This window comes from Phascolarctos cinereus, unplaced genomic scaffold (genome assembly GCF_003287225.1).
Source record: "Phascolarctos cinereus isolate Bilbo 61053 unplaced genomic scaffold, phaCin_HiC Scaffold_726;HRSCAF=1367, whole genome shotgun sequence".
In the NCBI taxonomy this organism is placed as follows: Eukaryota; Metazoa; Chordata; class Mammalia; order Diprotodontia; family Phascolarctidae; genus Phascolarctos; species Phascolarctos cinereus.
Genome location: NW_027556098.1, coordinates 364,204,694 through 364,231,109, shown reverse-complemented (window position 1 = coordinate 364,231,109; position 26,416 = coordinate 364,204,694). Strand labels below are relative to the sequence as shown.

The 26,416-nt window shown below is 41.6% G+C and overlaps 1 protein-coding gene across 5 annotated transcripts; it reads right to left on the bottom strand.

Annotated features, from left to right (window-relative positions):
* S100PBP (S100P binding protein) lies at window positions 1–26,407 on the bottom strand. Of its 5 annotated transcripts, XM_020983481.2 has the most exons (9): window positions 26,001–26,188; window positions 24,164–24,245; window positions 21,918–22,012; window positions 21,081–21,204; window positions 20,005–20,885; window positions 19,640–19,728; window positions 18,010–18,113; window positions 5,183–5,282; window positions 1–787 (listed from the first exon to the last, which is right to left on the bottom strand). In XM_020983481.2, the coding sequence occupies exons 5-9, from the start codon at window positions 20,881–20,883 to the stop codon at window positions 637–639; spliced, it is 1,323 nt and encodes a 440-aa protein (XP_020839140.1). In that variant the 5' UTR covers window positions 20,884–20,885; window positions 21,081–21,204; window positions 21,918–22,012; window positions 24,164–24,245; window positions 26,001–26,188; the 3' UTR covers window positions 1–636. The 5 variants fall into 5 exon arrangements, 4 of the variants coding, with proteins under 4 accessions (XP_020839140.1, XP_020839141.1, XP_020839139.1 ...); XM_020983482.2 differs by lacking the exons at window positions 24,164–24,245; window positions 26,001–26,188 and adding an exon at window positions 26,320–26,407; XM_020983480.2 differs by lacking the exon at window positions 24,164–24,245.
* Window positions 26,408–26,416: the final 9 nt, after the last annotated feature.

Here is a 26,416-nt window from a genome sequence, read left to right as displayed (position 1 = left end):
TGGCAAGCAAAATGAAATTGTTTAATGAGGAATGAAGAGCCATAAGACAATAGTACAGAAAGAGGGGGAAGGGGTGTGGAGCTCATACATTCACTCTATCATGTCCTTTCCATTGAACTTCTGCCTTACTTTATTCGATTCAAATGCCCTGGGTTTACTCACTTACAAAATACTGATAGGTATTCTGAGTTCAAAAATTAAAAACTGATCCAGTCTGTTAGTTGCAGAGTAACTAAAGCTAATATACCCTTCTTTGTGGGCTGGTACTGCCACCTTTAAAAGATCTAAGAAGACCTTTTCTAGACACAAGTGGATCTCTACTCTGCAGGGCAAGAGGTAACTCTGCTTTAGGTTGAGTGTTTTGGTCAGACACAAGATCTTCAGAGACAGCTGGCTTTGATCCAAAATGAATTCTTAAAAATACACAATAACACACCACCTTACTATGGCTAAAGAAATTAAAAAGGACCTCATATAAAATAGATGAAGTCTATGAATGGGCACTTACAAAAGGTGACAAGGCCTTTAAAAAAAAAGTCTCATTAAAATAAAATTATTCAGAAATCTCCAAAGCAAACAGAAAGGAACAAAAATTGCTCTGAGTACTGATGGGGTGGATGGCTTAGGGCAACTCCTTCATAGGTGGGGGGATGAGACAAGTGACGTGTGCTTGTGCTGGAACTGATCAGCAAGGCCTTGGAACCGACGATGGCTTCTCAGGTTCCTGTCCACCCACTGAGTCAGGCTGTACCTCTGTAGGGGCTTCTGTCTGAATCGGGGGTAGTTTCTGCCAAGAAGGAAAAACAGAAAAGAAAAACAGTGAGCTTGCTATGTGTTGATATAGAACTTTGTATTCAGAGAAGGCCAGCAGTCATTTCAGTGACCTCAGTAGTTCGGGAAAATTTCTGAAAACGACATTTTAATCATTGCAATTAGACAATACTTCCCTCTCCAACACCATTTTTTGCTATTGTTTTTTGTACTTGTATAGTAAATACAATAGCTCTTTTCTCTCTCCTCAGAACCATTAATTAGCACCTAGGCATTATGGTGATAGGTGCTACAGAAACACACAGATGCTTTTACTTTTTTACTTACCACGTATAGTGGAAAACCAATACACAGAGAGAGAAAGCATAAGGACATTTATAGCAATTATCTATTTCATTCCTCACATCAACCCTATAACTCCAAAAGGATCTTGCTGTCTTGACACAGCTGAAGGTTGCATAGGACATAACAGTTAAAATTAGAATTTCCCAGAGAAAGTAAGTCATCATGTGAGCATTACAATGCAGGTTTAAGGATTGGCCAATTCACTGGATTGAAGCAAAGAAGCTCCATATTGTCCTTCTGCGACAAGAGAAAGAGTAGAAAGAACACTTCTGACTTAAGGGGCAGAAGCCTAGATCCAAGTTCCTAATCAGCCATCTACTAGCTATGTGACCTTAGCCAAGTCATTTAAGCTAAGCCTTACCTTAACAACCACAGCACTTGAACTGGGGATGGTACATGGAAAGAGTTTTAGAAAATCTTAAAATGTAACATAAATGTGAGCTATTATATGTGACATCAAGGAAAAAATATTGGGCTGGGAATCAAGAGACCTGCATTCAAATTAGTGTTCTAACAAATTAAATTCTAACTTGCTAATGCATGACAACAGGCAAGTAGTTTATGTGAGTTTCTGCGTCTTCATCTATAAACTGTAGTAATAATCCATACTTATACTACTACTCCTTAGTGCTATTGTAAGCAAAGTGCTTTGTACATGATATAGTACTAAAGGAAGGTGAATAACTACTATTTAAAAGTAAAACTCTAACCTCAGTATAACATTCTTTAAAACAAATAGCATCCAAAATCTTTACCCTGGGTTTACAGGATTTTAAAGCTGAAACAGACTTTCGAGATTCAGTCCAAACATTCGCACTTTATGTATAAGGGAGCTAAGACCTAGAGATGAAGCTAACAAGCAGCATAGCTCACATTCAAACCCAGGTCTCTCATTCCAAATCAATGGGATTGCTCCTACAGCCTCTTCCTTACTCAACTACATCCAATCAATTCTTCCTTCTTAGACTTCTCCCGTTTTTTCCTTTTTACTACCACAACAACCACCCAAATCTAAGCTCTCCTTCTCTGATCCATCTTACATACACATGAACACCAGATTCACAATGATATTCAGCTCATCAAAAAGAAACCTACCAATTCCGGCCCAAGAAACGGCTTTGGAGCATTTGTTCATATTTCTAAAAGCTCGGGGGCAGGAGGTGTTGAGCACAAATACAAATCAGGAAATGGCTTAGGTCAAGGTCTTTAAAATTAAGTTTCATTCAAAATAATAAAACTCAGCAAAAAAGATACTATGTGAGTGGCTACATTCATGCTCTAAAAGCCCAGCAATCATTATTAGCATAAAGCATGATGGGGCTGTGCCTGTACAATTTAATGAGGAGCAACAAGCACCCAGAATTGGTTAGCTGAATGGATACCTCTTTATCTAGGCACAGTGGGAAGCCCAGAGGACCTGAAAAAAACAAAACAAGAAATTCAAGTCTACTCAATTAATGAATGAGGAAAAAGGAAAAGAAGAATGACCACATAGCCTACGCTGGCCCATCAGACAGGAAGCTAAATTAGATGATCACCGTAACTTCTCAATTCTAAAAGTCTACTACATCAAGCATACCTGAATAACTTGAAAACTTCCCAAGGTCCTTTTCTCCATCCAAATATTGCTACTTCTATGTTACTCATGGGGCATCTTTTCATGTCAGACAAAGGCTGGTGTCATCAAAAGAACAAGGAACAGAGATCAAGAGACCTGGGCTCCAGTCCCAGCTTCGCCATTAATTATCACCCAGTACATGGCCTCTTGGTCTGCTGGATGACATGAGCTCTAAGGTCCCTTCCTGCTTAGATATCAACAGACTGGAGCACTAGGCCTCATCTAGCAAAATGCAATTATTACCTTTTGGGAGACAGAGTCTGTGAGCCCAGATGTGTAAGGACCTCCTGACGGAGAAGCCAACTCAACTACTACAGACTACCAAGAGCTCTTCCAGTTAATCTAAAAGAGTTCCCTGGAGCCCTGAGACTGAAGGCACTTGTCTAGGGTCACAAAGCCAGGATGTGGCAGAATGATTTTCCTCACTCTGAGGCCAGCCTCTATGCACTTCCCCTCAAGATGAAATTTAATATGGCTAAATACAAAGTTGGATTTTTTAAAAAAATCAACCTGGGGTAAATATGGCCAGACAACAGCTTACATGATAAAGAATCTGGAGTTTTCATGCACCAGAAGCTCAGTCAACTTAAGCGTCCAGAGGAAGAGAAGTGACCATCCCACCTTCATTTGCTAAGATCAGACCACAGGTGGGCTTTCATTTTGAGCACCACATTTAAGGAGAGACATTGACAATCTAGATCCTGTCTAAAAGGGAGCAACCAGGATAGTGAGGGGACTGAGAACTATGTTAGTCTATCACCACAATCAGACACAAGAACTGGCGACATTTAAGTTGGAAGAGATAATTTACACAGAAGAAGGGAAAGGGGAATGATAATTTTATTCAAATTTAATGAAGGGACGTCATTGGGGAAAAGAATTATACTTGTTTAGCCCTAGAAGGAAAAACTAGGATCTAAGGAATGACAGAAAAACCAAACTTTATAACCCTGGGAAAGTCACTCTACAACTCTGTGACTCAGTTACCTCATCTAGAAAATGAGGTTATTAATATTTACATTGCCTATTTCATAATATTGTTGTAATACAATTGCTTTGTAAATCATAAAGTATCACAATAAATGCTATTAGCAGAATTTCCTAACAATTAGAGCTAACCAGAATTAAAATAGGGTATGATAAATTTCCTATTCCTACAGATCTCCAAGAGTAAGCTGGATGACTATTGGGATGGCGCAGAAGAGAAACGAACTAGACAGTCTCTGAGGTCTTTTTCAAATCCAAGGCTTGCTCTAAGATTTGACTATGATGAAATGCCAAGACAATTCTATCAACATTTTCATTATCATATTGCCCTAATTCAATGAGAAAACAGAGAATCTTAAAGAATGCAGCTGAGTACAAGAGGCAAAAACTGGGGTAGGCATTCAAGAGACACAGACAAGACTGGACTACATGAGGACAGGAACCCCACTTTATTTAACCTTAATCTTTCTGCCTGTGGTAAGCACACAGTAAGCACCTAAGAAATCTTGCTGGACCACTGTTACCTCTCTTAGAATCACAGAATTTTACAGCTAGCAGGGGTCCAGTCCAATCCCCTTGTTTTATAGATAAGAAATACGAGGCCAGAGATTAAGCGAGCCAGGGGTAGCTAGAAGCCAGGTTCTCCTGACGCCCAGTGGAGTGCTCTATCTACCACAGAATACTGCTGAGAGACACATAAGACGGGTTAAGTGACTAGCTACAATGTTACCCAGGAACCAGAGCACCCACATCTCCTGACTTGTGGTGCTGTTTTTTGTTTTTTGGTTTTGGTTTTTGTTTTTTTTCTCTGATGGATGCGAGATGGTATATCAGAGTTGTTTAAATGGGCATTTCTCTATTCAATAGTGATTTAGAGCCCATGATTATTGAAGCTCTGATTTCTGAAAAATGCCTGTTCACATCCTCTGACCATATGTCAGTTGGGGAATGGCTCCTTTTTTAGAAATTTGGCTCAGTTTCCTGAGAAATGAGACTTTTATTAGAGAAATTTGCTATAAAAACTTTTTTCCCCAATTTCCTACTTTCTTTCTAATTTTGGCTGGACTGTGTAAAATCTTTTTAATTTAACCATTATCCATTTTATTTCCCATGATCCTCTCTATCTTGTTTCATCTTCCCTTATCCATAAATGTGACAGGTGATTTTGTCTATGCTCCCCTAATTTGTTTTTATCACCCCCTTATATCTAAATCACATACCCAATTTGAGTTTATCTTGATATATGGTGAGAGATGTCCCAGCCACACTATCACAGCCATAGGCAAGTACCAAAATGACAGAATATGACAGTGACTATTCTTTGACCACCAGACTATCTATACTCCTGTCTCCTCTATCTTTCAATACTTGGATTAGATTAATTAATAGGTCTGAAAAGACACACTATTCTCTGCTTGCAGCTAAGTCCCATTTTTCTCTTCCTCCAAATCACTTACTTACCTCATGGTGAGGTCTGACGGGTGCTGCCACCGCTGGTTCTGCATTTGATATTCCACATTAGCAACTTGGTCCATCAAGGCATATAACTCAGCTAAGGTACCTACAATGCACAAAAGTCAATATTTGGGGGTACCTATTTGGTACATCATCTGGGCTGGTATTCAGGAGGCAGGTATGTGGGAACCAGGTATTGCATCCAAGGGCAGTCAACTTACAGGATTATCATAAGGCTTATGCAGACACAGGCAACCAAGAAAATCATAAGCCAAGAGAGGATAAAGTTTTTAGTGACAGTCTGGTAGTGACTTCCCCGAATTATGAAACGTTCATAATATACATTAGAATATCAACAATACCTTGGCATTAATGCATTAGATATTTCTTTGAGGCCTATAACAATGTCTAAGAATTCTTCCAAACACACATCACTTTCTAATTTTCAGGGGGAAAAAAACCAACAGTTAAATGAAAGAATCAGTCAATATGTAGGCTAAATATGAGTCCACAACATGACAAGGCCATCAAGAAAGTCAATACTATTTTGGGTTTCATTAAGAGGAATAAAGAGTTAACAGCTCTGCTGTCTTCTAAGCCAGGACACAGCCAGAATATTGTATTCAGTTCGAGGCACCACAATTTGGGAAGGCCATTCATAACTGGATGGCATCCAAAAGAAGATAACCAGGATGGTGAAGGGCCTCAAATTTGTAATGGTCGGTTGAGAAAACAGGGGACGTTTAGCTTGAAGAAAAGAAGACTCAGGGGGCACAGGATAGCTCCCTTCATGGATTTAAAGGACTGTCACATGGAAGAAAGAGGTGACTTGTTCTGTGTGGCCTCAGAGTGCAGAACTAGGAGCAAAGAGCAGAGGCTGAAAAGAGAGAAATGTAGACCTAATGTAAGGGGAAACTTCTCAATAATCAGAGTGATCAAAAATCTGCCTTGGACATTTGTACACACTCCCTCGCTTTCAGAACAAGTGGAATGATTTGTTTGGTACGTTGAAGGGAGGCCTTTTATTCAGGCACACATTGGGCTAGATGGACTCTGAGGTCCTTTCCAACTTAGATTCTGCAATGAATCTGTTCTCAAGCATGTGGTTACAAATTGTGCCTTCCCAATTGTGCAGAAATAGCCCTTTCAGAAAACTATCAACTCTTCCAAGGTTTCACATTGCAGTGATCCTGCCAAGACTTCACCAAGGGAGGTTTGGCAAAGTACGCACATCCTGGTGTCCAGGTCTCAAAATGGAACCACTGACAGCTCCAAGACTGTCTCTGTAGTACATGTCCCTTAGCCCACTCATCTCTCACCACCTGGTACTTCAGCCTTATTACCCCAGCGCAGAGACTAAGGATACACTGAAAACCTCTCACGTTGAAGTTTATTCATCTCAAAATAAAGAAGGAAGAAAGGTCGGCAGACCTAACACACTGGATTCTAAGATACCTGAACCATCCAGCAGCTAGAGTATAATTCAGTTCATTCTACCTAAACTGGGACTCCTTGAGACCTTTCCTTCCCATAAAAGTAAGACAGAAGTATGGTAGCTGGAGTCTATACAACCAGATTGATGAGTTTACAGTCAAAAAGGATAATCTATAAAACAAAGAATTTGTCCTCTATCTATATTTGACTGACTATGTCAAAGTTCTACAAAGGCCTGGACCTTTTCTGGAGACAGATAACCCTCATATAATAAGAGAAGCAGACATAATTGTGCAGGGTTTTTTCAAATTGGTCATACAAAATCAAGCGTTGACTGTGTCAAAAATTGAACTTACTCATTCCCTACAAAAATGCCTTTGTATTCTACCCACTAACATCAGTAACAGAACAGGCTCACAGGACTTCTCCAACTTTTCCACCAGGCCCCAGGAAACCCCAGGAATTATTAGGATACCCTCATCATCCTGTTAAGATCTCATCAGTCCTGACACTCTACTTCATCACTACCTCCTGCCTCTCTGATTGGAGAGTAGGGCCATTTTTCCAAATTTGGTTGAGAGAATGGGGGATGTTTAGTCTGAAGAAAAGACGACTCAGGGTGCACATAATAGCTTCCTTCATGTATTTAAAGGACTGTCACATGGAAGAGAGAGTTGACTCATTTTCCGTTTTCCAAACTTTCACTTAAGGAGAGAGCTTAGATAGCTGGGACCTTCTCCTCCCCTCCTCCTTTTCAGCTCCCTTTTGTGTACTGTCTTCCCCCATTAGATTGTAAGCTCACTGAGAGCAGAGACTATCTTTCTTTTTTCAGATCTGTATACTCAGCACTTAGTACAGTACCTGGCATGTAGCTGGTATGCAAACAAAAGAGTTTGCTGACTCATGGATTCACAGAATCTGAGAGTCGGAGGGGCCTTAAGCAGCCATAAATGAATGGAATCCTCACTATGACATCCAGCAAGTGGTCACCTAGCATTTGTTTGAAAACTTTTAATGAGAAAGAACACACCACCCATCTCCTCAGGCAGCCCATTCCATAGGACTTCCTACACATAAACTCCATTCCTCCCCTCCTCTACCTTTGCTCTTCAGCGTTCAGAGAACAAACCCTGGAAAATGATGCCATCCAGTATCATCACAGGACCTTGGAAGACGGCAGCCCTGATCAAGTGGTACTCTCTCAGTCCCATGGCTAACAAATTCACACCTCCTACTCAACTAATTCCAGTTACTCCTTTCTCCCTTCTGAATACTAATCCAATCCGAGAATACTTTATTAAGGTCTACTAAGTCAGAGGCACAGTGCTAGGCAATGGAGATAGAGATAAAGCAAAACAAACCAAAAACCCCTCTCTCTCCTCTGGAGAGCTTACACTTTCCTAGAGAAGGGATAAAACATGTAAACAGTTAAGTGTATGCATGATAATTTGAGGAAGAGAGCACCAACAACTAGGAGAATCAGGAAAGGTTTGGCATGTGGACTAATGCTGGAAGAAAGTTGGAGTCTTAGAGGCAAAGGTAAAAAAGGCTGTATGTATCACCCTGTCTTCAGTCAGTGATCATGTTTTGAGTCTGTCTCCACTAATCTCTTTCATCCATCCCCTTCTCTTTGTTCATATGGCGGCTCTCCTAGTTCAGGCCATTATTACCTTTCACCTGGACTATTATAATGGCCTCCTAACTGGTCTCCCCAGTTTCAGACTCTCCCCTCTCCGATCCATCTTCCAAAACAATCTTACCCAGGAACACGTCTAACTGTGCACCCTCACTGTTCAGAAGGCTTCAGTGGTTTGCAGAATCACAGAGCTCCCCACTGGCTTCAATATAAATGTTACAGACTGTCCTTTCAGGTCCTCCACAACTTGACTACCCACCACCTTCCACCTTGCTCTCATACCAGACCCATTCACAGACCTCATACCCAGTCCAACTAGACTACTGACCCTTTACTAAACTCAACACATCATCTCCTGCCTCCACCCTTTGTACAAGACTCCATGCCCAAATGGCATGCCTCCTTTATCTCTGCCTTTCAGAATCCTTGTCTTCCTTTATCACTTCGCTCAGAAGTCACCACCTCCAAGCATTCAACTCAATTCAACAACGTGCATCAAGTGCGTCCTATATGATGAGCCCTGGGTTAATACGAAGGCAAAAACAAGGAAGACTAGCCCCCGAAATAAACAATCCCTGCTGAAATTCTCTTGGGAGAATACAGCCCATACACAAATGACACAAAGTAATTTCAGTGCTTGGCGACTGAAGCCTTAGTTAGCAGATTCTTCTCCCACTCCTCACCAAGTTGCTGGTCTTCTTTCCTTCCTCATTTTATCTTACATTATTTTGTATATCCATCAGTTCCAGGAGAAATGTAAGTACCTTGAAGGAAGAGATATTGTTGTCTTAATAAGCCCAGTGCCTAGTACAAAGGAAGTAATTAATAAATGCTTTTTGTTGCTGTTGAATTTAGCAAGGAGAAAAGGAAGGCTCAGGGATAGCTAAGACCATAATAAGGAGAGGAATTAGGTTTGTTTTGCTTGGCCCCAGGGGGCACAACTAGGACCACTGGGGGAAAGTGACAGAAGAGAAGATTCAGGCTTAATGTACGGACATCCTTCCTAACACTTAGCGCTCTCTGTAAGTGGAATGAGTGCCCTCATGAGGCAGGGATGTTCTCTCTTACTTAAGGTTTGCAAGCCGTCTGGATAACCACTTGCCATGGATTTGTAAGGAGATCCTGATTCAGGTACAGGTAGGACTAGATGGCCTCAGAACTTTTTTTGCCCTGAAACTCTGTAATTTTATACAGGTTTGATTTATTATAATTGGAATTTTCACACTGGGCTTGAGAATGACCAGGTAACTGCTGGATATCCTATAAGCCACCTCAAAAACAATTCAAACATGTACTAAACACCTACATGCCAAATCCTGTGGTAGGCTACAATGACACAAAGGTAAAATAAGACACAGTCCTTGCCCTCAAAGACTTTACAGTCTAATATAGAGGAGAGATTCATGAAAAATTATAATAAAAATCTGAGTGAGAAAAGTGCAAAGGAAAGTTCCAAAATGCCACAGGAGATTTAGGGGCAGTGGTCCCCTCACAACTAGGAGTTGCAGGAAGGCTTCATGGGATAAGCTCATAACCAAGCCCGACCCTGAAAATTAAAGCAGACAGAGACTGTGAAGGGTAAAACAGTCCATGCCAAGTACAGAAGACAACGTAAACAAAGGACAGGATGAGATCAGGAATAAGAGAAGAATTCTATTTCTCTTAAATAACTGGAGTAATGTGAGATGAGGCTTGAAAAGTAGGTTGGGGATAGCCCTGGATGCCAGGATACAGTGTCTGGTCTTCATTTGGTAGCCACTGTTCAGGTACTCGTGGTTTTTAAGTAGGGAAGTGGAGTGATCAGAACCATGCATCAGGAAAGTTACTGATTGGTGGTATGAAGGATGAACTAGACTGAAGAGGTGAAAACTGAAAGATTAATCAGAAAGCTATCATAATAATCCAGGCAAGAGGTGTGGATAGTCTGAACTGGAGTAGCGGCAGTGGAAATGGAAGCAGTAAGGGATTCCAAGAGATTTTAAGGAAGAATTATTAGAATTTGTCAACTGATGATATGGGGAAAGGAAAAGAAAAAAGGGGGGAGGCAGTAAAAGATGACTCAGATTTGGAACCTGAATGACTCCATATACGATAGTAATATCCATCAACAAGTTAAAAGAAAGTTGGCTTCTTTTTGTGGGGACAGGAAAAGGGATGACTTCAACATGCTGAGCTTGAGGTGTTAGTAGGACAAACAGGCAGCAATGTCCTGCAGGTAGTTAAAGATACAGTGCTAAAGTTTAGGGAAGAGACTGAGGCTGAGTATAGTGATCTTTAAGTCAACCAAATAGAATAGATGATTGAAGGCATAAAATTATTTAAGACTGCCAAGACACACTATGGAAATTGAAAAAAGCCAAGAAGAGTTCTTCGGGGGAGGCTCACATTTAGGATGTGGGAAGAGCCTCTGAAAGAGACAGATGGAATTGTCAGAAGGATAGAAAAATTATGAGAGTACAGTGTCACAAAAGCAAGAGGAAGAAAAAAATAACAAGGGAGAATGGTCAATAACAACAAATGCTAGAGAAAGGTCAACTAGGATAAAAACTGAGAAAGGTCACTATAATATGGTCAAATTTTTTTTAAACTTTGGAGAGAACAATTCTAGTAGTGGTGGGAAGTAAAGCCACTTTGCAAGGGACTTTAGAATTAGTTGAGAAAGAGGCAATTATTTCTTTTAGATGTTATATAATGAATAATAGAAGAGATAGTCACCTTCAAGGGAAGGTTCTGCTTAACTATTGATCAGAACTAGAATCAGGGAGGTTAAAATTAAACAGGTCATCAGATAGGAATTTTTTCGACCCTTAGCCAAAGATGACAAAAAAAATATTAAGGTTTTGGCCCCAGAGAGACCATTGCTAGGCATATACCCAAAGACAGTCAAAGAGAGAAAGGTCTTCTATGCACCAAAAATATTCTCAGTAACACTTTTTGTGGTAGTAAAGAAATGCAAACAAAGTTGGTGCCCACTGATTGGGAAGTAGCTAAACAAATCGTAGTATGTGAATGTAACAGAATATTATGTACTATATCTGTGAGACACTATGAATATGAAAAATTCAAAGACACACGGGAAAACATGTAAGCTGAAGTAAGGAGAAGTAAAACAAAACTATAACGACCACAATGAATGAAAATGAAGGTTGTATGATCTTAATGACCAAGCCTGACCTCAAAGAAGAGCTGAGAAGATGCACCTCCTTCCCTTCACTACAGAGGTGGCATATTATGCATATGTAATAAACAGCCACTTGCAGTCAATATACGGGTAGGTTTTACTGAAATGCTTCTTCCTCCTCTATCTTTTAATCTTTTATTACAAAGAAAGGCTCACTGAAGGGAAAAGAGAGGGACATATTTGGAAATAAATGATATAGAAACAAAATACATTTCTAAAAAAAGCATTCATAGTACTCTGAAAACTGAAAACTAAGAATATTCTCCTATAAAATAGACTAATAGCAGTTAAATATCAATCCTCTGGTTCAAAATCTACTAGTGAGGCTCAGTTGGTAGGGGGAGGCAGGGAAGGAGAGATATATTCAGAAATGGAGGTGATGTAAACAATATTATTTTTAAATCTTTCACTCTCTACTGCCTACATAACAAAAGTCTAAGCTCTTTTGCCTGGCACTCAAAGTCCTCCAAAATCCATGTCCAAATGACTCCTTACCTCCCCACTAGCTCCTTACAGAACCCTCTGCTCCAAGTATATTGTTCCAATTAAGTTCTTCTACTCAATACACGAAACGAATTCCCATCCCTAAGTCTTTGCTTGGGTCATTTCCCTCTGCATGGAATATAGGGATGATGGGTTCTTAGCCAGCAATACAGTACACCCAAAGAAAGCCAGCAAAACTATATCTATGTGGAGTCTTATGAATCTGAGGCAATTTTATAAAACTAAGCTTGACCTAAATACATCTATCACCTAATTTCAGTGGGTATTCTCCCTCACAGCACAAGCCACAACCCACTCATACCTTCTCATCCAATGCAATTCTTGTCCATGTCCTCCAGAGAAGATCAACCACACTTGAGACTTTCCCTCTGGGTCTACTGGTATTCCATGGATATCAGTGCAACACTTGGACTGTCCATCTGTTTTTCTCTTGCTTCTGTTATACAAGCATTCAACCTCTTTACTGAATCACATCCCTCACACCAGTTAAACGAAGTCATCACTGGTAACAGGCTGCAGCCTTCTTATTCCCACCATTTATCTCTGGGTCAACCACAATTCTGATTCTTCGGAGTCTGTGATATTCCATGATTCCCAGTCACACATTACTGAAAGACTATTGCTATTAAAAAGGACATATTTGTGTGTCAAAGAACATTTTGGTATTGTGGAAAGCACTGCATAATCTCTCAAATGCAATCTAGCCAGCTCTTTTCATCCTATTTAATTTTAGGCCCAGCCCATTTCAATCTACAGTGCCTGTCCAGGATATATAGGATATATATATATATATATATTATATATATATATGGACTGTCTCACTGAGCACCCAAACCAGAAGCAGAGGATAGTCTGGCAATACACAATCCATTTGGTTTCTCCAGTGGAGACTGTCAGCCCATCTTTTGAGTGGCTGTGGATTTCACTGAGAAAGTCTTGTGGTTTGATGTAATCAACACAGTTACCCATGAAGCCTCACCATCTGAATGAATGGCCAGATCCCAAAACTAGTCATTAGTAGCTCCATGTCAAACTGGAAGTTAATGTCTCAATGGAGCAGCTCAGGGACCTGTCTTTGACCCTAGGTCGTCTAACACTTTTAACAAGGACTTGGATGAACATACAGATGACGAGCTTATCAGACGCACAGATGAAACAAAGTTGGGAGGGATCACTGACATAATGGATGACAAGCTAAGCATCCAAAAAGATCCTGACAGGTTAGAAGGACGCACATAGGAAGATGAAATTTCATATAAATAAATGTAAAGTCTTATACTTGGGTTCAAAAAAATCATTTTCAAATTATATGAACTGAAGCAGAGGAAAATAAGCAGAACCTAAGTATAATCTAGACAATGACCACAAAAAAAAAAAAAGGAAAATAGCGGTAAAAAACACCACCAGAACTCTAGTCTGTGCCATGGCGGGGCCCGACCTCAGGGCACTGACAGTACAAACGCAGCACGCCTCCCTCTTCTCAGGCGAGAGGAGACAGACTACAGTTGCAAAATGAGGGAGACACTATTGAGTATGGTCCAAATTGCAGCCTGGCTTAACTGTACTTCCTCATAACAAAAGAGGACTGAAGAACGATCACTGGGAAGCAACACTGACATAAAAAAGAAAAAGTATTAATAAAAACATTGGTTTAAAAAAAATCCACCTCACTAGTACAACATGGAAGAGACATGGCTTGACGAGTTTGTGTGGGGAAAAAAAATGAGGGGTTTTAGTAGAGTGCCAATCCAAGATTGTGGCAGGACCAACAAAACAGTAACTACTACAAGGAAATCTATAATGTACAGACTCTGTAATCCTATACCACTTTCCAAAACGTACATGAAAGGATACGCCTATTATTAAAGAATTTTTTAAACTGCAAATGCTATCCTAGCAAGCAAACTGACATTGTTTGCTAGAAACAAATCAAGTGAGAGGTAAAGCAAAGGCCCTATTATTCATCACCAATGAATAAACTTCAAGGCCAGTCCCCTTGGCAATAGAAAAGCTTGTCAGAGAAAAACTCCTTAGGATACTTTGCTTCTTTTCTGCTTACCTAGACAATTTATTTACAATGTCGTTCTTTTGCCCTACACCCTTAAACTCCTGGGAAGATAGGTTCCTAAAAGTGTGATAAAGCTAAGTTCAGCTCAAGTCAAAGATTTTTATAGAACGTAAGTTTTGCATCCTAAGAGGAGATTAGAAGGATGAGTCTTCTGATCCTGACCTTACTGCCCCAAAATCTCTGAGAATTAGAGAACTGAAACATCTCTAGTATGTATCAGAGATGGGACCTATTTTTTTTTTGGTATAAAAAGAGAATGCTTGTGAGCCATCTTGGGGGGAGCTACCATCTTCCTCCTCACTAGTCTGGAAGTGCTAACACTTGAAGATGAAGATAACGTGGGTACTGGTACCTTCTCTCTACACACACTAGCTAATTTGAAACTGCAGGCCTTTGTACTATCCAGAAAGCTGACATCTACATGATCACAGATGATTGATGTGAGCTATAAAAGCCAGTTTGTTATCTTCTCATTTTCACCCAGGATATCCTTGAAACACGTGTAGATCATTGTCATAAAGAATTTTTTTTTGGAGGCAATCAGGGTTAAGTGACTTGCCCAGGGTCACAGACAATAAGTGTCTCAGGCCGGATTTGAAATCAAGTCCTCCTGACTCCAGGGCAAGTGCTCAATCCACTGTGCCACTTAGCTGTCCCTCTCATAAAGATTTTAAAGAGATAAGTAGGCATAGGGAGTTGGTAGTTGCTGATGTCCTCTTGATCAGCTCTCCATAGTAAAATACTATCTGCAATTATCCCCCTCCCACCATTTAATATCTCCTTCTTTTTAGATACCTTGAAAATTTCTCCCTCAATGCCTCTACAATCACATCACCTTCTGCAACGTTATCTTCTGTGTGTATCTGGCCTGGAGTGCCACTCTTCCTGACTTCAGAGGCATTTCCAATTCTTCACATCAGGTACTGAAGTGTTAAGGGCAGGGAGGGGCCCCACAATCACCAATGACAAGACATTTCAATTTTCATCGATTTGTAGTCTTTCCATTTCATTCACAAGTAAGTGTTCTTGGGATCGTATCATTTACTTGGGTTTCATGCCAAGCCTCCCACATATTTGTCTTCTCCACACCACTTCGCTATTGTGAAAGGTTCTGTTGCTCATCACCTTCCACTGTTCTCCAGAGTCATATTTTACAAGTGAATCTGTATTCTAAACAGGTATTATCCTGGGCTGCTGTGACTCTTCATCGGGCACAAAGAGCTAGTACATGCTAGCAGGGGTACCTCCTAAACCATTTTGATCTCCTCAGTGTGACTACTGTGTTTTTATGCCTTTTGTTAAACCTCTGTAAGAAATGGTGAAAATCTACATCAATGTCTTCACTTTTATCCATTTGTCATTTTTCAACATCAGTGGAAACCACTAAAGAGCTCAGGTTAGCACTGCCAGGACTACATAACATCTTTCTTATCTTCATGCTTTCTTCTCATTTGGTGTTGATTCTGATCTTTGGTTCAACTAGTCAATAGTTTGAATGTATACAACTGACTCAAAAATAACTGTCATCAGGAACCAGTTATTTCCTGTTAAGATATAATGAACTTAAATTTTTGTGATGGTTGGCATGGGCCAAATCCAGTGGCTTCCCAATATCTTCTTGACATTCAGACATAAGGCTTCTCATGAATCTATAAACTTTGGTTTATTTCTTAAACCTAGATGATATTTCCCAATATATTTTTCTACCATCTTCCCCCCTGCACTTAGTTTAACACTGAAGCCATTGAATATTTAGGTCTATATTAAAGATATGGAGATTCTTGACAAGTTCTTGACAGAATTTCTTTACTTCATCATCTGCAACAGAGAGTACATAAGCTGCAATCGTCTTCCCCATAGTCTTTCTGTTCATGTTCATTATAGCACTGCAAGATCTGATGGTCAAGTGTCCCATGAAGTGATGTTTCTTGTTGCCTTTGGGTGAACAATGAAGCTGACTCTACTAACTCCAGTGTGTCAGAACAGTGTTTACTGTCAAAGGACCTTAAGGTTCAGCTAAGTACAAAGAATCACAAGTAGAATAACCACTAGGTGAATTATTCGGCGCGGCAATACATGGGGATCTTGATCCCTGGCCCAAAGTGATCTCTCCCTTTTCTGATATTCACAGCACTCATCTGCACTACTAACTTCAGCACTGTTTATATAACAAAGCAATCTTATATTATTTCTTTTCATACATCTAATGTACAAAGACGCCATATATCTTTATGTCCCACCTCAACTAGACTGTAAGGGCTTTCTCTCATACCTCTTTTTACCCATAGTACCTAGCACAAGGTCTAACACATGGCAGATTCTCAAATATTTGTTGATGTTACATAAAAGATGACAATTAAGTCTGTTTATTATGTATTTTCTTCTCTTCCCTCAGAAAGCTTGCTTTTCATCCTTAGGGCTAGTACATCAAAGGGAACTGAATGATGCATTAAACAGCCAACATTTTGTATTCGTAATTTAAGAGGAAGGAAGAAAAGATCAGAGATTACTTTACAACAAGCAGAACTCCCTAGTATTGTTTATGCTACATTTGTAAAGCAGAAAGCTGCCCATGAATATACAGTTGTTGGTATGGAGTACAGCTTCTGAGTGACAGGCAGCTCAACTATCACCCTCCCTCCCTAAACTCTTTTATTGTAATAGCTGCAAGGCTGATGGAAAATGAATGTGGCACACACTTAGACTACCAATGTGTTGACTGGTTTCACTTAACTGTACATTTTCTTCTATTGGGGTTAGGAAGGAAATTCTTAGGAAATGACAATGAAGTAAAAAAGGAGCATCAATAAAACTTAATTTAGAAAGAAAAATACAGTTTCCTCTTTATGACAATGTATCTAACCAGCAGCTTTTTAACACATGGTCCTTCAGTTTAGCCCCCAGGGCCCCCATCCCCCCATCCCCTTTAGAAATTTCCATCAGACAATACTTAAGAATGAATAGCACTGGGAGCACTGCCTCTTTTGGCCTGGAGCCCTGTGAGTTTGCAACATCTCCTAATGAACAAGAGTGGGAAGAGCTCAGTTTAAAGGACCTGCAAAATTATTCACAGCCTTTCGCCTAATTGCAGGCTCTGAGGTAGAAAGGCTCTTCAAGAGTATCAAACCCCAAGTGTACACAAAAGAGGAGGAGTTCCTTGCTTGACAAGCTCTAGTCATGCAGAGCCCCCTTCTTCTCTAGGCAGCTCTCTCTTCAGGACATCTATAAATGTTAAGAGGTTTGCCCTTGTATCAAGCCAAAGCCTGTCCCTTCCCCACTGCTTCTGGTTCCTCCACGAGCTTTATTTATCTTTGATGACCACAAGGTAGATGGCATTTGCAAAGCAGGCAAACCAGAAAAGAAAAAGAAGTTCATTAAGTACCATGAAGCCCACAAAACACTATGTTAAACAGCACCTAGTCATCTACTCCTAGCAGGAACTCTATCCATAAAACCATATGACTACAGCACTGTGCTTAGAGGCTGTGGAGAGAGGACCACAAGGCCTGGGCTCTAATCTTAGCTCAGACATTTACTAACCATCTGATTTTAAGCCAATCTCTTTCCTTCTCTAAGCTTGTTTCCTCATCTGTAAAATATGGTTAGCATTACCTACCTTGTTTATCTCACAGAGCTGCTGTTGGGATGAAATGAGATAATATCAACAAAAGTTACTTTGGAAACTGTAAAGTGTTATATAACTATTACATGATAATTCCCCTTATCACCAACTTTACTGAATGCTAAATCTGCATTGGTTAATAACCACAAAATAGCAATCTCCATTTACTGGCACTGAAAGCACTGTTTTCACTCCTATGCCATCAACAAAGCTACATTTAAGACAATCTTGGGTGAAGTATTTTTTTAAAGTTCTAGCCTGTGGGTAAAGATATGGTTAGATGTGCTGACAAGCTTTGGCAATTTAAAATTAATCAGACCCACTAGCCTGAGCTACACTGGAATGAATAAAAAGAACCCAGCACCTTCCCCACCCCATTCCTGTTTACCTTGGTTAGATTCCAGAGGGTTTTTTAAGTGAGCAATGACATTCTTAAGATAAATTTGCTTCTTCTCTTCCAGTTCAGTTTTCGAAAATGTCTGAATCTTATTCCTTAAAACAAAGCATACCAAGAAAAAAAAACAGTTCTTGAGTTTCATCTTAACATAAAGAAGAAGCCAAGCAAGCTAGTAATTGGCTAGTACAACTAACACCCAAAAGCAATATTCTCTTTAGGATCTTGTAACAGAAGACAGTATTGATTTTAGACACACCCTATGAATTTCTTGAGGTTGGAATTTAAAATAAAACAGAGGCATTTGAATGATTTGGTCTCTTTTCACCAGGACTAACAAAGAAAGGAAGAACGTTCAAGTTCTAGAAAAAGAGTTTCACATCCACTGAATGAACCCATGATAGTTTAGAAACCTCAAGGGACTTCAGCAAAATGAGATTTAAAGTTGGAAAAGAACCCAAGTTCCCCGGGAATATGAATGGTTGAGCTATAAGAAAAACATCTCCTCATGCATATAAAGTGATAGGTTATCAAATGACTTTTAAACTAGGTAAGGCAGAACAATGTAATTATTGCTAACCCCTTCCTCCTGACCAAAAAACCAACCAATCCAAAAGCTTTTGACCTCTTCCCTAAAAAAATGTTCAAACTCTCAAAGTGATTGCTTGGCACATGATCTTGCTATGCTGACAGAACCAAATCACAAGCTTATACCAACACTGAAAAGACTAACACACAAAGAAATTGCTTTGAGCCTTTATAGTTAGAAGTCAAGATGACAGTATATCCCAACACCTATCGGGTCCTGAAAATAATTGTGCTAATACTGCCATCTCCTGGAAAAGGAGGATATGGACTAGAAATGATCCCTACATCTCTAAGGCTTTACAGATAAAAGGCACCTTAAAGATTTTCCAACCTAACTATTTTAAAGTAGAAGTGGCAATATGGTAAGGTAGAAGGAATGCCAAATTTAGAGTCAGGAGAGACCAGGGCTCAAATTCAGCCTCTGACACTTACCAGTTGGGTGACTGGCAAAGTCAATTTCACATTTCTGAGACTCAATTTTCTCATCTATAAAATGAGGATGATAATAGCCCTTTCCTCAGAGTTGGGAGGATCAAATGGGGTAACATAGGTAAAGTGTTTTGCAAACCCTAAAGCATTCAAATGTCAGCTACTATGACTGTGAGGAAATGGGGGTCTAGAGAAGATAAAGTGACTTGCCCTGCATCACACAAAGAGCAAGGCAAAATCTGTACTCTGGTCTTCTGACTCCCAGTCCAGTGTCTTTTCCACTACTAGGACGTTTTCCAAAGCCTCATCCAGTTCTAATAGAGTTAGACTGGCTTCTGCACATTTCTATGTGAGGAAAGTGAATTTTTTTTTTTTACATTCCACTCTCCCAACCTGCTTATCACTTCTTTTATATTCCATATACTTTATATATATATATGTATACTATATACTATATATTATATTCAAACCTTCTACTGTGACCAGATTTTCCCTTAAACTGTAAGGGGAACAAGAAACAGTAGAAAGCAGGGCAGGGCAAGGTGCCAGAGATAGAAGAAGGGTTTTCTAGGCATCACAGACAACAGATTAGACTTTGTTACATTACCTTGCTTTGGCCTGTAGACGTGGAATGACTTTGCCTAATCTTCTCTCACACCCTTCCTTCTTCTCAGAATCCATGTCTAGTCTGACCGGCTTTCATTAAAATAAAAATACAGAAAGGAGGAAAATGTCAAATTAGATCTTAGTAAAAGCAAAATCAAACGATAGCAATAACAACAAAAGCCTTTGGTGATAATGTCCTAGATACTGGCAAGGGCTAAAGAAGCACTGTTATTAATCTATGTCCATGAGGATTTGTAATTCATTCCCAAATCAGGCCTAATATGGAGAACAAGGTCAAGACAAGCTAAAAGCCCAAACGCAGGGATCAATTTCCCCAAGTGCAAAGAAACCCAAGACTGTGCTTACTTTGGTCGACTGAACAGCTGGAAACCTAGATGTGTCACCTAACCTGTGTCCTCCATTCCCTGAAGACAGTGCCACCTCTGGTCTACGAGGCTGTTCCATGGTCGGAGAAACCAGGGGTACAGGCTCCTCACAATGAGGATCACCTGCTCTAGCAGCCCCCTGCCCAGGGCCAGCTTTACAAGGCTGGGGCCCATTCCAGACAGAACAAGTGGAACTGGTTTCTTTAGTGCAAAGTCTGCCATCGTCCTGGCCAGGGTCTTCTTTAGTCACGTCCTCCTCCAAGAAGGAGGGAGTTCCCAAACAGTTTGCATTAGTGGATCCATCTTTGGAAGAAAACTCAGTCTTCTTTGGACCAAGCACATCATCACAAACCGTTGTATTAAAGGGTGGGACAACAGTTATTTTCAAGAGATTTTTTTCTGATACAAAGTGTCTGCTAGGTGATTGGGTCAGAGTGGGTGCATGACTAGCTGGGGTATTTATCTGAGGTAGTTTATAGACGCTAGCTGGCCCAGCCCTGGGTCTCAAACTGCAGAGTACATTTATATCTTGGGGAGAATCAAATGAAGCACAACCATAGCTCCCCAACTTCTCAGTTTCACCACCTGCATTTTTTTGCAATCCTCCCAGAGACCGTTCATTCAGTGAGTCATCATCCTTCAAGAGCTCCTGAATCTCTTCTTCTGTGTAACTGAAGTGACCGTCATCCTCTTCTCCCTCAGAGAGCTCCAGTAAGGAGTCATCTAGTCCATCTTCATCCTGTGCAAATCTACCCCAGGATGAGGCTGGAGCACTGTCTTTCGGTAGGAGAGAGGTGATTTTAGTCTGCTCAGACCCTGAGCCATCAAAACCACCAGAGGACTCGAGAGAGCAGGTCATACCTGGGGAAGCAAGAGGCAGCATTTTAGACAAGTGAGGGAACCCTATTATGTCGATTCAGACACTGTTTATGCAGAAACAGCATCTTCTCTGACACATCTCAAGCCCTTTTACCCCAGGGACTTTATCATTAAATGTAACTTTAAGACCATGCACTAAGTTAAGAGCAGAAGAATATAAAGGACTGTCTCCCATACTGTGTGGAACTGCTGAAGCAACCAACAATCTCTCCGCCTCTGCCACGAGACCAATTGGAAGCAGGTTTCAGCGCCTGCTGGATGTTCCTTTCAGGAGGTGTCAAAATGACTGACTCCCACTTTCCTGCAGACACAAAGAAAATTAAAGGATCTTCCCATCACTTTCATCTCAGTTAATTATAATAGGCAATAATGCTGTGCTTTATTCATTTTGATCTTGATAGAGAACATCAAAAAGTTGGATTTGGGGGTCAAGAAAACAAGAAAGGCCTCTGAGGAAAGAGTTACATAACTATGGCTCTAGACTATACAACTGCTTTATCAAAAGTGTTTTATTGATCTTTAAAAAATTCTTCTCACTGTCCTGAAAAACCCTTACCCTCCCCAACAGAACCTTTTTTCAAACTACTTAAGCAAAACAAAGTGGCCCACTGACTGCATTTCATTGCTTCTTAAGGAGCTACAGTGGGACAGCAACAGTGGAAGGAACATGGGCCTGATGGTGAAGAGATCCCGATTCAAGTCCTTTGAATATTAATGTAAATAAAAGCTCTGAAACAGGGGAAGGACAAGTGGAAGGACTATATTAAGATAGCCAATCAGATGTAGTTACTAGAAAACATAATCACTTGCCCTTTGGCCAAAATAATTAGGGCACCAGCTTCTCTCTCTCTCTCTCTCTCTCTCTCTTCCTAGTACTCTTCCCTTGGCCCCAACTCTGAGAAGAATAGCATGAACTACCCCCCCCGCCCCAAGCTCATAAAAACACAACTGGGAGAAATTACTTAAAATATACTGGTAGACAAATTTCATAAGAGATATTAAAAGGACTCATACCTTTCACTACCTCTGCAACTCAATTCTTCTATTTCAAAGGGATAGGATGGCACATCTACTATCTTCCTGCTTCAGCCAGAATTCCTGAGAAAATGCTGTAACAAGGAGAACAGAGTTGTTTTTCTAGAAAGCTTTCAAGAGGCCTTATACAACAACCTAAGGATTCCATTCTGAGTTCTAAAATCCCTTCTCTCTTTTGCCTACTTCCAACAGCCTTAGGAAACTATAGAAAAGGAAAATGAGGGGCAGCTAGGTGGCATAGTGGATAGAGCACTGGCCCTGAAATCAGGAGGACCTGAGTTCAAATTCGGCCTCAGACCAAACACTTGACACTTACTAGATGTGTGACCCTGGGCAAGTCACTTAACCCCAATTGCCTTTAAAAAAAAAAGGAAATGCAAATATAATACTTTTTCCTTTACCTGTTTGGGGAATGATTTAAAGCATTTATTAAGCACTTACTACATACTAGGCAGTGGGAACTCAAGTACAAGAGTGTGAGAATCCCTGCCCTTGTATGTCACAGGGGTGAGGGAAGGTACCCAAGAGCTAAGTGACACTCCTCTTTCCAGTGGCAATGGCATTGATTTGATTACTGTTTCCAAAGGAAGAGGGGGTCCCAGTGGACAAGTTTTGCCAATGGACAATCACCAGCTTCACAACAGTGGGGCGCTTGTACCCTAGTTCAGTATTATCTATAACCCCAATCTTTGAGCTACAAAGTCATTGAGACAAAGTTGCATAGTAGAAGACTTAGGTCCCTGTCCTACTTCTATTATTCATTAGTCATAACTCTAAGTAAACCCCAATTTCCAGCTTGTTTATGAAATAGGAAAACCATCCTCCATACCTCACCGGATTATTGCTGGAAGCAAATAAGATAATGAATGTTACAAACACCTTGTAAGTTGTGATGCCCTACACAAATGCAAGCTATTAAATTCAAGCAAAAGGCCCACAAATAAAAGTAAAGGGATGAAGTATAAGCCAAGTGCAGTACTTCCCTCCCTGCCTTTCTGTGAAGTCTCTAGAGGCAGGGACATTATAACCATTAACTGCTTTTAATAGTAAGTAAATAGCCTTCATCTGAAAACGGGGAAAGGCTCGTTTATAAATCTTTCTCATAAGACGAAAGGAATCCTCCCATTCCCAGAATCCTGCCTTTCAGTTTACACTGCTTCCAATCACTTCTGTGACCCTATTCTGTCCCTTCACTTGCCACCTGTCCACCCCCATCTTAACACTTCAATATGCCACCCCCACTCTCTGTTCCACAGCCTCCCAAATGGAACCTCAGAAACAGGTTCCTTTTCTATTTTTATCCTACTTCAGAAAACCCACTGCTGTAGAGCACAAAGATGGTTTTTATCCAGGGAACCAAAACAATGTAGCACCTGACACACCAAAACCCCACGCTTATTGTAAGGGCTATCAGCTTGCTGGCAAAAGTTAAGCCATTGAACTGCCAGGAGCAGCCAAGGGAGAAACAGAAACAGAAACAAAAGAGGACATCATTCTCCCATATTGCATGACTTCCAGATTGGACTACATAAAGTTACAGCACAAATTTCTAACCTCTTCAACTTGATAATGCATTCATCATGTTTGATTTCTGAGACACCTCCCATTTTCATCAAAAACAAATAAACCAAAAAATTGTCCCACAGCATGTACTTGAAATGGAATGCTTCAAAACATGGTCATTTTGTCAGTTTTGCTTAACTTTTTTGTTGTTACAAAGGAGCGCTCAGTGAGGGGGAAGGCACCATAGAGTTAAAGCTGGAAGGGACCTTTGGGGCTATTTATCTAAACTTATTTTACAGATGAAATTTACATGATGAAATGACAGCTGTAAAAGAGCAAAAGGAATTATTAAAACTTTTAAAAGAAATTAATGCTTTCAAGAGCCAATTAAGAAAACGCACAATGACTACAGCAATGTAAGATCATTACTAAAAAGCAACAAAATTCAGGCTAAATTCATAGATAATATTGGTACCAAATTAATACAGTTAAAGAACACACCTTTCCTTCTGTTATCAGCAATAAACTACAAAAGTGAAAAGTGATCTATATACCATCAATCACAATCACCATCAGACTTTTGTTTAATTGTTGGGGGAACAGGGAGGCAAAGAGGCTGTCTGTTGCATCAAAACAGAATCAAGGAATAAAAATATTTTTTAAAGAAATGAATGCTTTATACTGTAAAGCACTTTACAAATACCAACTCATCTAATGCTTACAATTCTTTTGGGGCAGGTTATAGTTATCGCCTGCATGATGTTGGGCAATCCACTTAACATAGTTGGGCCTCATTTTCCTCACCTGTAAAATGAAAAAATTGGACTAAGATCCCTTCTGGCACTAAAATCCTACATTCTTAAGCATCATTACACTATTTTATAGAAAAGAAACCTGAGAAATGACTTACCCAAGGGCACACAACTAGTCTTAATTTCAGATTATACACTTAAGAGGTGGGAAGAGATCCACTTAAAGGTGGCCCTAAGACAAGTCACTGGCCCAGGGTACCACGACTAATAAATTACAGACCAGAAGATCAAGTTCAGCGCTTCTTTCACTCCCTGATGTCAAGGGAAGGTATCCTCCTGCTCAAAACTCTCCCTACAGCAGAGGCCATCATTACTCTTCTAGGCACTGAAGTAAAGACTAACCTAACCATGGATAGACAAAGAGGGCATGAACCACTTCCCCCAAAGCAGCCACAGCCCAAAGAAGGGCCCCAGCCCACCTCTCTACGTGGCTTAATCAGGAAGTTAGAGCTAGAAAGGCCCTCAGAGACTATACCAGGGGTAGGGAGCCTACAGCCTCAAGGCCACAGGTGGCTCTCTAGGTCAAGTGCAGCCCTTTGACTTCAAACTTCACAGAAGAAATACCTTTAATAAAAGGATTTGTTCTGTAAAACTTAGACTCAGTCAAAAGGCTGAATCCAAGGACCTAGAAGGCCACATGTGCCCTTGAGGCCGAAGGTTCCCCATCCTGATTCTTCTAGTCCATCCCAATCATTTTACAGATAAGGAAACTAATATTCAAAACCCCAGGTTAAGTGACTTGTCCAAGATCACATAGGAACTAAACGTCAGAGGCAGGATTTGAATCCAGGTCATCCAGACTCCAGAGCCAATGATCTTTCCACAGTACCCTAATAATTCATATATTCATATTCATATATGGTTGGAAAGGAAGGCACCAAAGATCCACACATGCACCCCATCTTGAGAGGTATGCTAGGGCCAACAGAATCAGCCACTCCTTTCTGGGGGTGGAATGGGGTTTCTTGGCATCAACCTCTCAATTCTGGGGGCAGAAGGGACAAGAGCCTCTCCAACCCGAGGGGCAGACAGAGGCAGGAGACATCAGGCAGGGGCCTAGGACATTTGCCTGCAGCTCTAGGGGTGAAGGCAGGCAGGGGCATTAGGCCCCCACCTCTGGGAAGCTGGAAGAGCCTGACATATCAGCCCCCCATCTCTGGAGGGTAAAGCAGGCTGAGGCATCAGCCTCCCACCGCTGAGAGGAGCCTAGAACATCAGTTCCCGCAGCTCTGGGGAGAGGCAGGGGCATCAGCCCCGCCAGCTTTAGAGGGCGGAAGCAGACAGGGGCATCAGCCCCCTCATCTCTGGGGGCTGGGGTGGGTACGGGCATCAGCTCTCCACCTCTAGGAGGCAGGACGGAGCCTGAGACATCAGCCACCTATCTCTGCGGGGTAAAAAGGGCAGGGGCACCAGTCCCCCCAGCCTTGGAGAGCGGAGGCGGACAGGGGCATTAGCCCCCTCATCTCTGGGGACTGGGGGGGCAGAGGCAACAGCCCCCCAGCGCTAGGAGGCAGGAAGGAGCCTGGGACATCAGCCGTCTATCTCTGGGGGGTAAAGAACGCTGGGTGACATCAGCGCCCTCTCCCCGAGGGGCTGAAACCGGCCACCGGTTGCTCTCTATCCCCCGCCTCCCGGGGTCTGGGCCTCCCGCTCCCGCCCCCGCCAGACTCCACTGAGGCCCCCGGACTGCCGGGCGCTGCCTCCTCCCCCCGACCCCGGGGGTCAGCACCCCCTCGCCGCTCTTCACCTCACGAAGCCGGGGCGGGCAAGCTCGGTTCACATAGGCCGCAGCGCCATCTTACCGCTCGCCCGAGCCCCGGCCTCGCCCACCCGCGAGGTAGCCCCAGGGCCAACGCCGGCGAGGGGGTGGGGATGTAGGGGCCAAGGGCAGGGAAGGCGAGCTGCGACTAGGGGAAGGGGCGGGCCCCAGGTGATTGGCAGGAAGCCGCCCCGCCTCCTAGAGAGACCGCCTGGGCCGTGCGCAGACTCAGAGGCTGCTTCCCTCCCCACCTTTCCCCAGCGCCGCCAGCCTCCGCCTCCTCAATCCCTCTCCTCCCCAGCCCTACCTCCTCTCTAGGCTGGCGACGAAGGACGAGAAAAGGATTATCGACGTGCTCCGTTTCGGCTGCTCCGGCCTGCCTCGGGCCAAAGCCGGAAGAATGG